Source organism: Ursus maritimus, unplaced genomic scaffold (assembly GCF_017311325.1).
Source record: "Ursus maritimus isolate PB19 unplaced genomic scaffold, ASM1731132v1 scaffold_27, whole genome shotgun sequence".
NCBI lineage: Eukaryota > Metazoa > Chordata > Mammalia > Carnivora > Ursidae > Ursus > Ursus maritimus.
Window position 1 is genome coordinate 39,175,225 of NW_024425230.1, and position 14,856 is coordinate 39,190,080.

The 14,856-nt window shown below is 38.2% G+C and overlaps 1 protein-coding gene and 1 long non-coding RNA gene across 11 annotated transcripts in view; one reads left to right on the forward strand and one right to left on the reverse strand.

Moving 5' to 3' along the window:
• LOC103679104 overlaps positions 1–12,909 on the forward strand; it is a 38,786-nt gene extending 25,877 nt beyond the window's left edge. For 6 of the 8 annotated variants that reach the window (XR_572849.2, XR_572852.2, XR_572850.2 and 3 more), the window contains 4 exons: positions 235–299; positions 424–580; positions 7,033–7,214; positions 11,505–12,909. This is a non-coding gene — a long non-coding RNA (uncharacterized LOC103679104). Of the gene's footprint in view, positions 1–234; positions 300–423; positions 581–5,522; positions 5,771–7,032; positions 7,215–11,504 lie in introns of those variants that run through there. The other 2 variants (XR_005838165.1, XR_005838164.1) reach the window with 2 other exon arrangements.
• The window catches only part of USP3 (ubiquitin specific peptidase 3), a 98,478-nt gene that overhangs the window by 30,256 nt on the left and 53,366 nt on the right, over positions 1–14,856 (reverse strand). For 2 of the 3 annotated variants that reach the window (XM_040643137.1, XM_040643139.1), the window contains 4 exons: positions 13,605–13,718; positions 10,628–10,741; positions 2,805–2,951; positions 2,148–2,192 (listed from right to left, as the gene is read on the reverse strand). In XM_040643137.1, coding sequence (XP_040499071.1) covers positions 2,148–2,192; positions 2,805–2,951; positions 10,628–10,741; positions 13,605–13,718 — 420 coding nt within the window. The remainder of the gene's footprint in view (positions 1–2,147; positions 2,193–2,804; positions 2,952–10,627; positions 10,742–13,604; positions 13,719–14,856) is intronic. The other variant, XM_040643138.1, reaches the window with a different exon arrangement.

Here is a 14,856-nt window from a genome sequence, read left to right on the forward strand (position 1 = left end):
TAGATGGTCAACTGTCAGATTGGGGAAAAAGAGGTAAATTTAATACATATTTAGTAATTACTGGTGGAGGCATGACTTCACAGTTGAAGTGCTAGCTGTTACTATCAACAAGCCTTTTAAAAAGCTCACTTAAAACAATACTGTAGATAACTTCCTTGTTGTGATCAGGAATCTACCACTTTAAGAACGATAAAAAACCACCTGCCCTAATGTTACTTAACTTCTCTGCTTCAGCTTCATCAGACGTTCAACGGGAATAACAACTACCACCCTCAGGCCTGGTGTGAAGGTGACATGGGGTATGTATGTACAGTGCTTTCAGACAGGCGTTCACCAAAAAGAAAGCCCTTAAATTGTTTCAAGGCTCTTTTACTAGCGTAATAATTAGGACCACACCTGCCTCCTTTTATTTTTTCTCCCTAGTATGTATCTTGAACACATACCTCGCCCCTTCTGACAGCAGACTGGCACGCCACCGTATGAACACAGAACGGATGCAAGAGCCACCAAGGAAGTGAACCGTGGAAGCATGTTAGCGAACGCCGGTAACACACTTACTCTATGCCGGACTCCATTCACGGTACTTTCCATGAATTAAATCCGTTAATCCTCACAACAAAGCTATGAAGCAGATAGCATTATCCCCATTTTACAGACCAAGAAGCTGAGGTCCAACTTGGTCTAGGGTCACACAGCTCTTAACACTACGCTCCTTTTCTTAATTTAACCAATATATTAATGCTCTTCCAGGCTGTTTCAGTTGTTTGCTATTAATAGTACTACAGCAAACACTTATATATTAACCTTTGTGCACTTATGTATGCAGTTACTTGAGTCAGTAAAAGCTCTTTTTTGCTAATAGCAATGTGAGGTGGTTTCTCTCACTTGCAAATAAAAATACTCCTAACACACTGAACTGTACTTGCTGAGTTGCTCCAAATTAAACCTAATGAGACAAAGCTACTCGAGCAATTTTAAAAGTTTGCTTCCTTTTCCATGAAAGGGCTTCCATTCTTTACAGGCAAAAGATATATACTGCAGCTTCATCTTTTTTAAAAAAAAAAAAAGCTGTTCATAGGATATACAGCTTTAGTAAATTGAACGAAAAGGGAAGCTACGTTGGAACTATCTGATGTAACAGCCGTTTCAGATCTATGTCCTACACAAAGGGCACACCACATAAACTACTGGAATCAGGGACTATGATCCTTTCGTACGGATGTTCACATATAATACTGCCCTTAATTGAAATGGAAACTGCTTGATTAAAAAGCAGTACATTTAGATTCAACGTAGTTCTTTATAATTTCTTCCTCCGAGAAAAGGATACTCATCAGGTCTTGGCTATCTGATGTCTATGGCATTAAGTTAGGTATACAGTGACTAAAAACGATTCATAAATGATTTCAAAATTGCTTTGTCATTTATTATAACTGGACACCAAGAGTGTTTAAATATTCGGACAGACTCTTACGCTGCTAGGGTCTTTTATATTAGCAGTAATGATTTTCTAGGTACTAAAAAGAAACACAGATACTGCATAGGAGACCTTTTTTGTAGTTTCAGCAAATGTGATCCTTAGATCCTGAAATAATTTTTTTCTTTCTGTTCCTATCTCACTAATGGAACCTAAAATTACTACTGTTTAAAATATCATGAAAAGACATGGGTTAATACTGAAAACTCATTAGTTACTAGAAGATCATCCTAGGACTATTACACAATGTGACTCAAAGAGGGTGCCTTGGGCATCAAATAAAATAATAAAGACATATACCCTCTCACTTCACACACACTCTCCTTGATAGAGCCCAGTTCAATATTCTTAGTGTACAAAATGCCATCATCAAATACAAAGCAGAATTTTTCCCTTAATACTATTTTTAACGTGGCGCTAGCAGCAAGAATAACTCTATCAGGTCACGGACCCCTCCCCTTCTGTACTGGATTCTGACTGGAACCGTAGTTCTCAGGACCTAGAGGGCCAAACATTCTGAAATGTACAGCAACTCCAACGGCTGCCCTTCTCTGACGCAGCCAGATGGGCTATGGAGCTGCTCTGTCATTAAAAGGACCCTAACTTCACACTAAATCAGATTTGTGAACTGCAAGGCAATACAATACAGTGATCCCTATATATTACTTACTCTTTTCTTTCTGTCTTTGGGGAGTTTGTCTTGTAAATCCCTTTCCTGCACAGGTCAAAACAAAACTTTTCAAAAAATTTGAACAAAAGGAAACTACAATTAAACAAAATCAGACTGAAATAACAGTAAATCATCCCTAAAAAGCTTTCTAATCGCAATGTAAATTTGGGGTATTAGTACCCAGGAAAGCAATCTTTTTAAAAGGTTTTGTTCATATTGAAAGGCAAGAAAAATTCTGAGAACTTACAAATGCCTCAATTTCATTAAAGAACATATATTTTAGGAAAATTCACATTCAAAATATTTTTAAGTTTCTAGTGAAAAAATATAATTATTTTAGTATAGAAAATTAAGTCTCCCAAATATTATTTGATACATTTGGCAGGTAATTTTCTTGTGCTAAATTATACAAAATATTTTGTTGTTTCTTTCAATTTTTAAAATGATCTATACCAAAAGCAATCAGGACTATACCAAGAGGCAAGTACAAGATGCCTCTGGTATGGAAGCAGGGCGCATATGCTAGTCTTGGTTATAAAATTCAAACGCGCAAAAGTCAAGGAAAACTCCACCTTCCATTATAAATCTAATAAACAATAACACCAACATAAATGTTTGAGGTCCTCCTAAAAAAAAGAGAAAGAAACTACATCTTACATGCAACATTTGTTACTTGCAGATAGGGTAGAATTCTCCTGTAGAATTGCTGAGCGGGAAACACCATTGAAACCACCCTGGAGTTCCAAGTGCAGGTGGTCCAAAAGGTAGCGCATGAATTCGTGGGCATCCTGTTGCTGATAGCCCCTTAAAGCAAAAAGAAGCAGGCCGTCACTGGGGAGGCTCCACAACCCAGCCAAACATGCAGGAAGGCAAAGCGCTGTGAAGGGCTGCAGCCTGCACTCCGCACAGTGAGGCTTCCTGACCGTTCATCCCCACTTGTGCCAGGTTATACTTCTCTTCAAGGAAAATTTCCCAAATTTCTCTAGAAGGAAAAATCCTACTAAAACAAATCTGAAAACACAGAATATTAGAGCTAATCAGATGTGTAGTGATCTCAACTGACCTCACTTTAGAGATGAAGAAAACTGAGGGGCAAGAAAAGGAGTGTGTGACGGGCCTAAGTCCTACGACACAAGAGTCACAGAGATGGGATGGACTCTGGTTTTCCTACTATCCCACATGGCCTCTCCAGAAGATGCTCAAATGTTAAAATGTCACATCTTGCCCTCACCAGAAACCTTGGTCTTATAAACCACCATTCTAAGAGATAAGGATTTTAAAACTGATTTTTTAGACTGAAAGATAGTAATTTTTTAACACTGGCTGAAAGGAAGAAAAACTTTCTAAAGAGTCTATGCTTGGATCCTAATCTCTGATTCAAAAGACATTTTTCATATGAATACTTTAAAAAATGCATTGACTCATATACAGTTATGCTCTAGCCTAAAACTTGAATATAAGTGGCAACATATTCTTTTTTTTTTTTTTTAAAGATTTTATTTATTTATGTGACAGAGAGACAGCCAGCGAGAGAGGGAACACAGCAGGGGGAGTGGGAGAGGAAGAAGCAGGCTCATAGCAGAAGAGCCTGATGTGGGACTCGATCCCGGATCACCAGGATCACGCCCTGAGCCGAAGGCAGACGCTTTAACGACTGCGCTACCCAGGCGCCCAACATATTCTTATTTCTTATACTACATCCAGACAGGAGATGATAGAGAAATTTTTTTTGAGAGAGAGAGCACCAAGGGGGGGGGGGATAGGGAAAGGGACAGAGAGAGAGACTCTTAAGCAGGCTCCATGCCCAGCACAGAGCCCGACTCGGGGCTCGATCTCAAGATCCTGAGACCATGACCTGAGCTGCAATCAAGAGTCAGACGCTTAACTGACTGAGCCACCGGGCACCCCTGTATGGAATTCTTACACTAATACAGACCAGGACAAGTGAACAGCAATGAAGGCTGACAGAAAATGAAGTTGGTACACCTGAAGGTTACAGAGGTTTATATAGATAAAATAAATCAAGCAATAATATATATACATAAAGTACTTTATAAAACTATGGATAGAAAAGATTTCTGCCTACATTCTGCCAACATGGAAGGTTCGCTTTATCTTTTAAATCACTTTTTCTGGCTTGGTCTTGAATCAAAATTTCCAACACTCTTCTAGGCAATGGTTCCTTAGATGCCTTTGAACCATAGGTTCCCTCAATATACATTTCTCCCCTTTCCCTAAAATTTCTCGTGGAAGTCATAAATTATGAAAACCATCTACCTAACCAATGGAACTTAAGTCACTTTAGCATTTCACTGTAACTTTTTCTGAACGATTTAACAACTGAGTATCAATATATGTTCAAGTAGTTCTTCTAAGACTCCTATAAAAAGTTAAAATTCAGTCAAAAGTTTTCAAAGTTGATAATTCCTTTACATATCTACAGAGGTGCTTTAAACTTTTTCATCACAACATCAATTTTTTTTATGACTCAAAGGTGAGATTAGTATCTTAGGTCATATCTGAAATTCTATCACATATAAAAATAGTTTTATTCTCTCACCAAAATAAACTAGTATCTAATCATTTTTCTAAAATGGATCATGAAACCAGTACTGTAGTTATGTTGATTTGCACTTTCAGCAAACACATATCCATCCCTTTTTAAAAAACAATCTGCCTAATGTACATTCATGAAAGTTTCCAACCACACGATTCTTTTGTTTCTCTTTTCTTATAGCAAAACACATTAATTTTCCAAGTTTCCTTTACCATTAGAAATATATATATTTTTTACTTACATGAGATCATGGAACACTCAGCTGTTTTAAAAAGGTATGCTTCTGTTTCAATTTGTGATCTTTACCAAAAAACACAAAGTCAGCTTCTTCTCAGACTAGGAAACTTTTCTGATTCTGACTAAACACATTTACAACTCTATTTTTAAACACTTAAGTAATAGTTTCACTGACTTATCTGAAAATCTTTTAAAAAATACTATTTAGTAAGTTAAATTCAGCAAACTTCAGTTATCTTTTCAATTATTTCCCAATTATACAATCCAGAGCTTCAAAATTTCACTAGTAGTCAACTTAGGTCTCTTCCTTGGTAATCATGTAAAAGGAAACACTCCTCACATTTAGGTTCAATGTTTATGTTTTGTATACAAATTATCTCAGTGATATCATCCAAATAAGTGCTAGTGAAATAGTGAGGAAATGGATTTATAAAGAACCAACTGGTATCTCTGTGACAGACCGGAATTAAGAGAGAAAAGAAGACAGGGAAATAACAGTGGTTCCAATTTTAATACTGTTCCTTATCTTAACTTGTTCCTACCCTTGGGTAAAGAGATTACCTCCTCCTTAATGTTTACAGAAACTCTGTGTCATAAAGATGCTGTGAGAAATAATGGTTGGAGAGCACAATGCGAATATAAAAGCCCAAAAGATCATGAAGAACCCCTTCTGAACGAAGGGGCCAAGAAAGAGGGGCACTGCTGAAGCACAATGTGTAGAAACAGAGGGGCAAGTGTTTCTTCACAATTTTTGGCGCAAGGAAACAAACCATATTTAGCAAATCTTACAAAGAAATGTCCCAATAAAGAATGATGACAGAAAATGTTAATTTGTACCTGTGCTTACGTGAGAAAAGCAGACATTTCAAATAATGAAACAGATACCACAGAACACAGGCACACGCAAGTACTTGTATGATGCCAACACACGTAACTGTGACATACACCTGTGCGTTACTGACTGTTCTCTGCATTCTGGTACATAATATATAAGATGGAAAGGCCAATCAGGAACAGGATATGCCTATACAGAATCAAATTCCATCATTTTAGAACAAACTTCTAAAATACCTAGGACATACTATAATTTTAGGCTCTGTTCTTATTTTTAAAATATTGTCAAGAATAAAATATCTTTTTTTTTTTAAAGATTTTATTTATTTATTTGACAGAGATAGAGACAGCCAGCGAGAGAGGGAACACAAGCAGGGGGAGTGGGAGAGGAAGAAGCAGGCTCATAGCGGAGGAGCCTGACGTGGGGCTCGATCCCATAACGCCGGGATCACGCCCTGAGCCGAAGGCAGACGCTTAACCGCTGTGCCACCCAGGTGCCCCAAAAAATAAAATATCTCTAACATTCACAAAAGAATTCTAAGTTGTTGCTTTGTCCAACTTGTGTATAAGACCAAAATCAATTAAATTTAGCTATTCCTCTCCATTTTGTGGCACCAACCATGGCTGAGTTTCTCCAACACAAAAACACCAGAAAATGAAAACTGACACAAATAACTGTTTTTGTTTACAAGCACACAAAAAACATACAACAGCAAACTTCCTAGACAGAAGAATACTTAATTATAAAATATCAACAGCATAACTAGAAAAATCATTAAGATATCACATGCAGAGACCCATTTGTTGTCCACAATAATCTTTTGTTTTCTACAAAGCCAAGTAGAATAGCTAGTAGAAATAAGAAGGTTTTAGTCATTTATTCACCCATCGCTTTTAAAGATTAATTACAACAAGAACTGATAAAAACAAAACTAAAGAAAACTCCTTGGGAAGTTAAGGCAAATACATTAAATCAAGTTTATGTGGAAGTAGAAATAGCACATATATGATACGAGAAGCAAGGGAATAAATACCATGACCCAATGTGAATTATCAAGAGATTTTCCTAGAGAGTTAGCGTTAAGTTGGACCTTAAAGAAGGAGACAGAGGTCAAGGCAAATCCCATAGGACAAACATGACAAAGATACAGAGACAGTAAGACAAAATCATCTTAAGAAAGGCTAAGAGTAAAAAAAAGGGCCAGCAGAAAAGACTATCAAAATTAAAAGCAAATATCTTTTTTTTTTTTTTTAAAGTAATCTCCATGCCCAACGTGGGGCTCAAACTCCTGTACCTGAAATCAAGAGTCTCATGCTCTACCAACTGATCCAGCCAGGCTCCCCGAAGCATGTATGTTTGATCTAGCAATTGCTCTCTGAGAGCCGGGCATATGCATGTATGAGACTCTCCGCTGCAGCACTGTCTGGAACAGCAAAAGGTATGGAACAACCTATAAAACCACTGATAGGGGACTATACATAATTTATGATACAACCATAAAGTATATTACACAGCCATAAAATGAAAGGAGAAAGTTCTTTAGATACTAGTATGAATTACCTCAAAGTAGGAAAAAAAGTATGTTACCACTTATGTTAAAAATTATACACACACACATATATAAATATATACACAGAATATCAACAAAAGGATACACAAAAATCTAGTAAATATGGCTGCTTCTAGAAAGCAAAATGCATGGCTGGGAAATAAAGTAAAAGAAAAAACTTCCACTGTATATCCTTTCTTTACCTTTTGAAATTCTCAGTCATTCGTATTTTACCTATTTAAAAAACATAAACTTAGTGGCACCTGGGTGGCTCAGTCGGTGAAGCATCTGATTCTTGGTTTTGGCTCAAGTCATGATCTCAGGGTCCTGGGATCAGTCCCCACATAGGGCACCAAGTGCAGTGTGGAGTCTGCTTGAGATTCCCCCCCTCTCCCTCTGCCCCTCTGCTTGCTAGTGCATGCTCTCGCTCTCAAATAAATAAATAAAACCTTTAAAAAAACCACAAACTTTAAGTTACTTTCCTGAAAAGGAAAAGGACAGGAAAAGCAGGGCGTACTAGGAAGCCGTAAGAAGTGTGGTAAGTAGATACGCCTGTTGGAAAGGTCAAACTTTGGCAAAAGTTTACCTCCGGGTAACTGGCTTTTGGTTTGAGTGGGGAAAAAAGAAAGAATAGTTTTCGTGGTTTCTATACCCCAAAGCTGTTATTACACTTACGGTATGTATATGTATATATTTGTTTGCATTACTTAATGAATAAAGTTGTTCCTACTTCCACATGCATGTGTGTTTTCAGAGTCCTCATATTTCATTCCAAGGGATTAAACTCCCTAGACTTTGTCATAGGTTAATCAAGGAAAACGGGCTTCCTAACCCCTTTTAAAATTTTATTTTGTGATCATAAATGTAACAGAAACATAGTTCAAGACTCAGTGCACTTTCACACAGGCCATGTTATAGGAACTTTACCCTGCATACCTAATAGGAGGAACAGCTATAGGAAGAAAGCCCCACATCTCCCTGCCTCACCCCTGGTTGTTGTGCAGTGACCTTACACTTAAGCTTTATCCTTGATATAATCTCAAGATCTAGATCTAACCAAGAGAAAATAATCCGTCGATTACAAGAAAATGGGGAATGACCTCAATTACTGTGGAACTGAGAGAAAGCCCTGCTAAGAATACACAGGCATTCTACTCCCATCAGTCACTAAGGAATCTAAGAGTTCATGTGAATTAGGAATCACTCCAGAAACTCCTCAACTTGGTCACCTTCTCCAAGAGTCTTCCTTTCACTGCTAAGGATACAGAATGTGCAAAATTAAGCAGCTAAAAATTACATCGTGCTCACAGTTGGGCTATAGAAACTTCATATAAAGGGCAGAGATGTGGGCAGATTTTGAGGAAAAGTAGAACTCTATTGAATAGAAGTTTCAAACAGTTTCTAAACTCCCACTTAAGAATAAAGGACCTGAGTCACCCTGGGAACCAAGCAGAACAGTATAAAGTTAGTCGGTGGGCTACACTCAGGCATGTGGACTGATGGCTGCTGACACATCCTGTACCAATTCTAACTCTGACCCTAACACCTACTAGACGTGTAAGGTTGAAAAAGTTCCTCCTCTGTCCCAGTTTTGTCTTTTTTTAAAACGGAGCTAACACTTCCTACCTTGATGGGAATTTTGTGGTTGTGTTTTTTCACAAAGATCAGATATAAAAGGCCTGAAGTGCTAGGCACATAGCATTCAATAAATGGAAACGAATTTTATATAATAATAAAACACAAAGACTAAGTCCCTATCTAGAGTCTAACTAGGAGACTATATTAGAAATACTATATTAAGGGGCGCCTGGGTGGCGCAGTCGTTAAGCGTCTGCCTTCGGCTCAGGGCGTGATCCCAGCGTTCTGGGATCAAGCCCCACATCAGGCTCCTCCGCTGTGAGCCTGCTTCTTCCTCTCCCACTCCCCCTGCTTGTGTTCCCTCTCTCGCTGGCTGTCTCTATCTCTGTCAAATAAATAAATAAAATCTTTAAAAAAAATTATAAAAAAAGAAATGCTATATTAAGTTCAAAGCTGGTTAGTGATAACTCAGCAGTCATTTCCACCTTTCCTAGAGTCAAGAAACTTTAAAATCCTTACAAAATTACTCTCTTCTGAGAGGAGATTTAAATGTCACGATATATAAAAGAGGTTCCCTTCAAAACAAAGACCAGGGGCAACAACAGTAAATCACATCAGATCCTCAAGGTTAGACTTCTCGAGGAAGGCAACAAATGCCAGTTCTTTGAGGTCATATACCTTTTAATATTTTTCTGTATTACTACTATATCTAAACCACTATTAGGCAACAGAGCAAGAAAACTACTAAGTCTTACTACATACAGCATGCTGGGTGTTTTTGTTTTTTTCAAAAGGAGAGAGAGGTACATTAGGTGCCAAAATGCTGACTAGCGAGAGCACAGACCTGCTTCAGGACAAAATCAGCAGAAGGTAGCAGAGGCTGTTGTCAAACACCTGCAGTGCCTCAAATCTGCTGTTACCTGCATCCCTACAGAGAGGACTAACCTAGGAGAAGAGGCAGATTCCTCTGACAGCAAGGCTGTTCCCCTCCTCAAGTGATGCTAGAGAAAGAGCAAGGAAAACACAGTGACTCTACAGCCACATCAGGACGTGGCCCAGCTACCTTTTGCAAACTGAATCCCAATGGACTTCACTTCAGAACCCAGCCCAGAACAGTGAATTTCAGACCACGGATTTCTACAGATTACATTTGGATTTTTTTTTTTAGTTGAAATAACAAGATGGTATATGATTATAATTAATCTTCATAAGATTTTGAAAGAATCAATGGAATTTTGTCCAGTAGGTTTTCCTAAATTATTTATAAAGGCACATAAATGATTTATATTACTTTGTTTTTAGAACAACAAAATATCCTGTTTGTTAAAGGCATTTTTAATGTCTATATATTATTTAAACACACACATTTGTCTAGTCAAACGATCCAACTGCTGTTCTCTTTAAAAACAAAACAAGGGGCACCTGGGTAACTGAGTTGGCTAAGCATCTGACTCTTGATTTCAGCTGAGGTCATGATCTTAGGGTCATGGGATGGAGCCCCACATCAGACTCTGCGCTGGGGGTGGAGCCTGCTTAAGATTCTCTCTCTGCCCCTCCCCCAAGGCCTCCTCCCCCACCCCTGCTTTAAAAAAAATTAAAATTAAAAAATAAAATAAAACCAGTCTTTATTATTTAGAATACCACCACTTCATAGGAAATTATTCCAGGAACAGCAGAAAGACTAATATTAATATTTTAAATATCCTTCATTAAGTAATACTTACCTAAAATTTGGCATAATCTTCCAAACAACATAAAATAAGGATTCTGGGCTAAATGCAGTCTGGCTACCTTGCCATAAAGCACAGAGTGTCTTTCTAAACTCTTCCACCAATGACCTGGAAAAGAAGAAGGGATGATACCCCTTGCATTAGTGACAGGCTACTGTTTCAATGCATAATGTCCAACTGTCAAAAATTCATAATAAAAAGTGAAAACATAAAAAGGATTTGGTTTCTTCTAAACTAATTCTGACAGTTAAGTAACAGCATTTCAAAAACCCACATAAATTGCAGTAATCACAAAACTAGTTTTTGAACATATGGTGAACTTTGTGCCAAAGTAATGCCATACTTGTACAATAAAGCAATAGGTAAGTTACAAACCAAATTACTTTAAAATGTACATTTTTTAAAAACTTAAAACAAGTAACGGAATCTCTTTCTCCATTTCCTGCACTTTTCCTTCTTGCCCCTCACAAAGAACACTTCCCAGACCTCAGTGTGTGACCATCTGCTCATCTCTGCCTCAGACAGTTCACTTGGCCGCAAAGCTTCAACTCAACTCTATACCAGGACTCCCAAATCCAAATATGAAAGCCAGATTTTCTCATGACCACTTTTAGTCAGGTTTCTCCAGTTTCCAAGAGGAATTTTCTCCTGGATGTCCTCTTGTCACTTCAAACTCAATGCGTACTACAGCCGCTCTCTATACTCTCTCTACTATCCCCCAATACCCATTCTCCTCTTCTCTCATAGGAACAGAACTTCCAATTTTTCCTTGGCACAAGAACTCCTGGAATAAAAAACTTTGTGTTCAACTTCTGAGAAACTGCCTTAAAGAGAAAGTAGTCCTCATTAACCCCTTCCTTCTTCCTTCTAGCTGGAAGGACGAAATGGTGGCAGTCCAGCACCACTCTGAACAATGTGGATGACAGCCCTACACTAGGGTTGGTGGAATAGAAAGCTAGAAGGAGCCTGATGATTGTGGCAAACAGCCCTAGATGGATAATCTCCAGATTTTACATGAGAAAATAAACAATGGAATTTAAGTCACTGTTAATTTTGTTTTTCTATGCATGTAGCTAGAATGAAATCCCTCCAATAACCAGCTAAACTGAAACATCTCCAAATAACTTTAGTATCTGTATCTCTCAATACAACTACCATACTCATGGATACCTCAATAACTTCTTGTTCAACCCCTGTCATCCAGTAGGCCCCTGAGATACAAATCATATTTTTTACCTCCTAGTACCTGAACCCTCTCCCTGTATTTGAGGAATTCCCCACCTTTAGAGTCTTGGTAAGAGACTGCCTCCTACTATGGAAGTTGAAAAGGCCAGATACTTGTTCTCAAACCCCCTTGCGGCCAGGGCTGAGATACGTGCCCTGGGTTCTGCCTGTCTGAAGCAGAAGTTAGTGATGCCAAGCTGGGGCAGTGCCAAGTCCTTTCTGGAGACAAAGAGCATCGTCTGGAGTGCAGGGGCAGCAGCAACAGCAGCATTCACCCGCACCAACCCAACGGTGCTGGTAACAGGAACTGCGGTGTCACAGTGGGCAGTGTGCTGTTACGGTCAGTGATAATACAGAAGCAGTGATATCCTTATGGGATAGAGCTCCACGGGGTCATAGTGGCTACGGTCCTGAATATCTATATTCCAGACCTGGTTTTCCACCCGTCCAGTAACAGCTTACCAACAGATCTTCATTCAGTTCTCTTTCTGCCTAAAATGGCCAGAGCCAATTTCTGCAGTTTGTAAGTAAACCCTAAATGACACTAAATGCATCAAGTACTACTAATTCTTCTCTTAACTTTTGTGAAAATGTGTTTTCTTCTTCCTTATTTACTGCTATCTCCTCCAACCCAACTACTACAAAGTGTTACGTCTCCTTGAATGCAGACATTTTTCAGTCCATCCTATACGCTGCTACTACGGCAAACTCCCAAGATACCAATTGTCGTGGTATGATTCCAGCCCTCCTCCAATGCCTGGCTTTAAAGTTCCCTGGTATTTTGGCTCTATCCATACTGCACACTATTCTAACATGTTCTATCCTAATCTCCCTCAGTCACTTAGACAGAACCATGTCAGATTATAAAATGGCTTTTCAGAATGTGTGGGGATGGGGTGTATGGGAGCGGGGACAGGCAGGCAGAAAGAACATTACATTAAAATATATACCAATTAGGGGCGCCTGGATCAGTTGATTAAGCATCTGACTCTTAGTTTCAGTCATGATCTTAGGGTCATGAGATCGAGCCCCATGTCAGGTTCTACGCTGGGCACAGAGCCTACTTGGGATTCTCTCTTTCCCTCTGCCCCTCCCCGCCCCAGCTTGTGCATATGTGTGCTCTATTTAAAAAAAAAAAAAATACACACACACACACACACATAAATACATACACAAATTATAAATCAGAGCCTTATTTTAGTAATGTTAAAACATGAAAAAAATCTGCCCATTACAATCATAATACAGATCTTCTGAACACCCAGTGGAGCACGACTGCACTGAATTTGCATACATATTGGTTCTCCATAATCATTTGTCAATTTTTCCCTCTCCATATCAACTAAAAATTGGCTACAATGCCCCATAATTAATTTGATGACTACAAATTAATTTTATTATCCAAAACAGATTTATCTAACACTAGAAGACAAATAAACTCAAAAAGACTAAAGATACTCATGCTGGTCTACACCTAGAACTGTTTCATATACAGATGTCAATTTTAGAGCTCAAATCCACAAAGACTTGATACATAGAGAGCTAAATTTATCCTATTAGGTAAATAGAAATAAAAAGAATTCCAACAATTATTAAGATCATCAGCCAGACAGTTAAACCCAGGTTTTAGAAGAAGAGTGTTTTAAAATGCACATGCCTATTAACTGATATAATGCAATGGAAATCACCAGTAAGAGTCACTTGTTTTGTAGCTCAAAGCCAGAAAGGATATATTCTTAGAACTCACACATTGTTATCCCCTTGGCTCCTGGTGTGGTATGTTCGCCTTCCTGCTGTTTTCCCATTCCTTAGCTCCACAGCGGGCAGTTCTTTGAAATAACAGCAAAACTGCTCAATGTTACTATTTTAAAAGGAAAGGAAGAAAATTATTTAAAAAAAAAAAAAAAGAAAAGAAAAAAGAAAAGAATTTACTAGGACTATAAAAAAAGTTCTATAAAACCTACATGTGAATTTTTAAAATGTGATCTTTCAATTTCTCAAGAGATTGCTTTGAGTTTCCTCATTAAGTTTCCTCATTTACTCTAAGAAAACAGTATTAACAGATGACTTTGTAAAAATGAACAAAGAGCTTAAAGCAAAATCTGTTCAAAAAATCCTGAATTCTGGGGCACCCAGCTGGCTCAGTTGGAAGAGCATATGACTCTTAATCTTGAGGTTGTGAGTTCAAGGCCCACATTGGGTGCAGAGATTACTTAAATAAATAAAACTTAAAAAAAAAAATCTTTTTTAAAATCCTCAATTCCCCTCCCCCAAAGGTTGTCACCATTTCTTTCTTTTTACAGTGCCTGTTTCCAGGTATTCAATAATTTCCTCAAATAAAAACAAACCATGAAACCAACCATACTGTTTAGATACACAGTACAGAGTAATAAGGAGAGTTCAGGAGTGACTTGAATTTCTTATTTGAACAAGAGTAGATAACCAAGAGGTGGTACCTTCAAGGAGGGATCAAGCATGACTTCTGCTCCTTATTTGCAAGGTGGCCTTGGGAAGAGAATTTATTCTGGCCTTTGATGCCACATTAAAATCTACAAGTACATGACTTTCAAAATAGTTTCTTCTACATAACTGAGGTCAGCCTCGTTGGGTATTTTATACTTACTACTTATCTTACATTTCAAAGATCTTCTTAACACCCAATCTTATGACCATATTTAAGACTTAACTGATGATTAGATTAAATTCTCTGAACAAAGTTCCCTGTAGTCCAGGGGTCTGCATACTACAGCCCACAGACCAAATCTGGTCCTGGGCCAGTCAGTTTCTACATTTCTAGAGTTGTTTAAAAAGGGTAGAGGTGGAGGGCAGGGGAGGAGGAGAAGACAGGAGACAGACTGTGTGGGGTATGCAGAGACTAAAATACTTACTGTGTGGCCATTTAATGAAGAAGTTTGCTGACCTCTGCTCTAGTTTATTCAAGAAGCAATAGGAGATAAATAATAACAACTAACAATTATTTACTGCTAGGCACTGTTCTA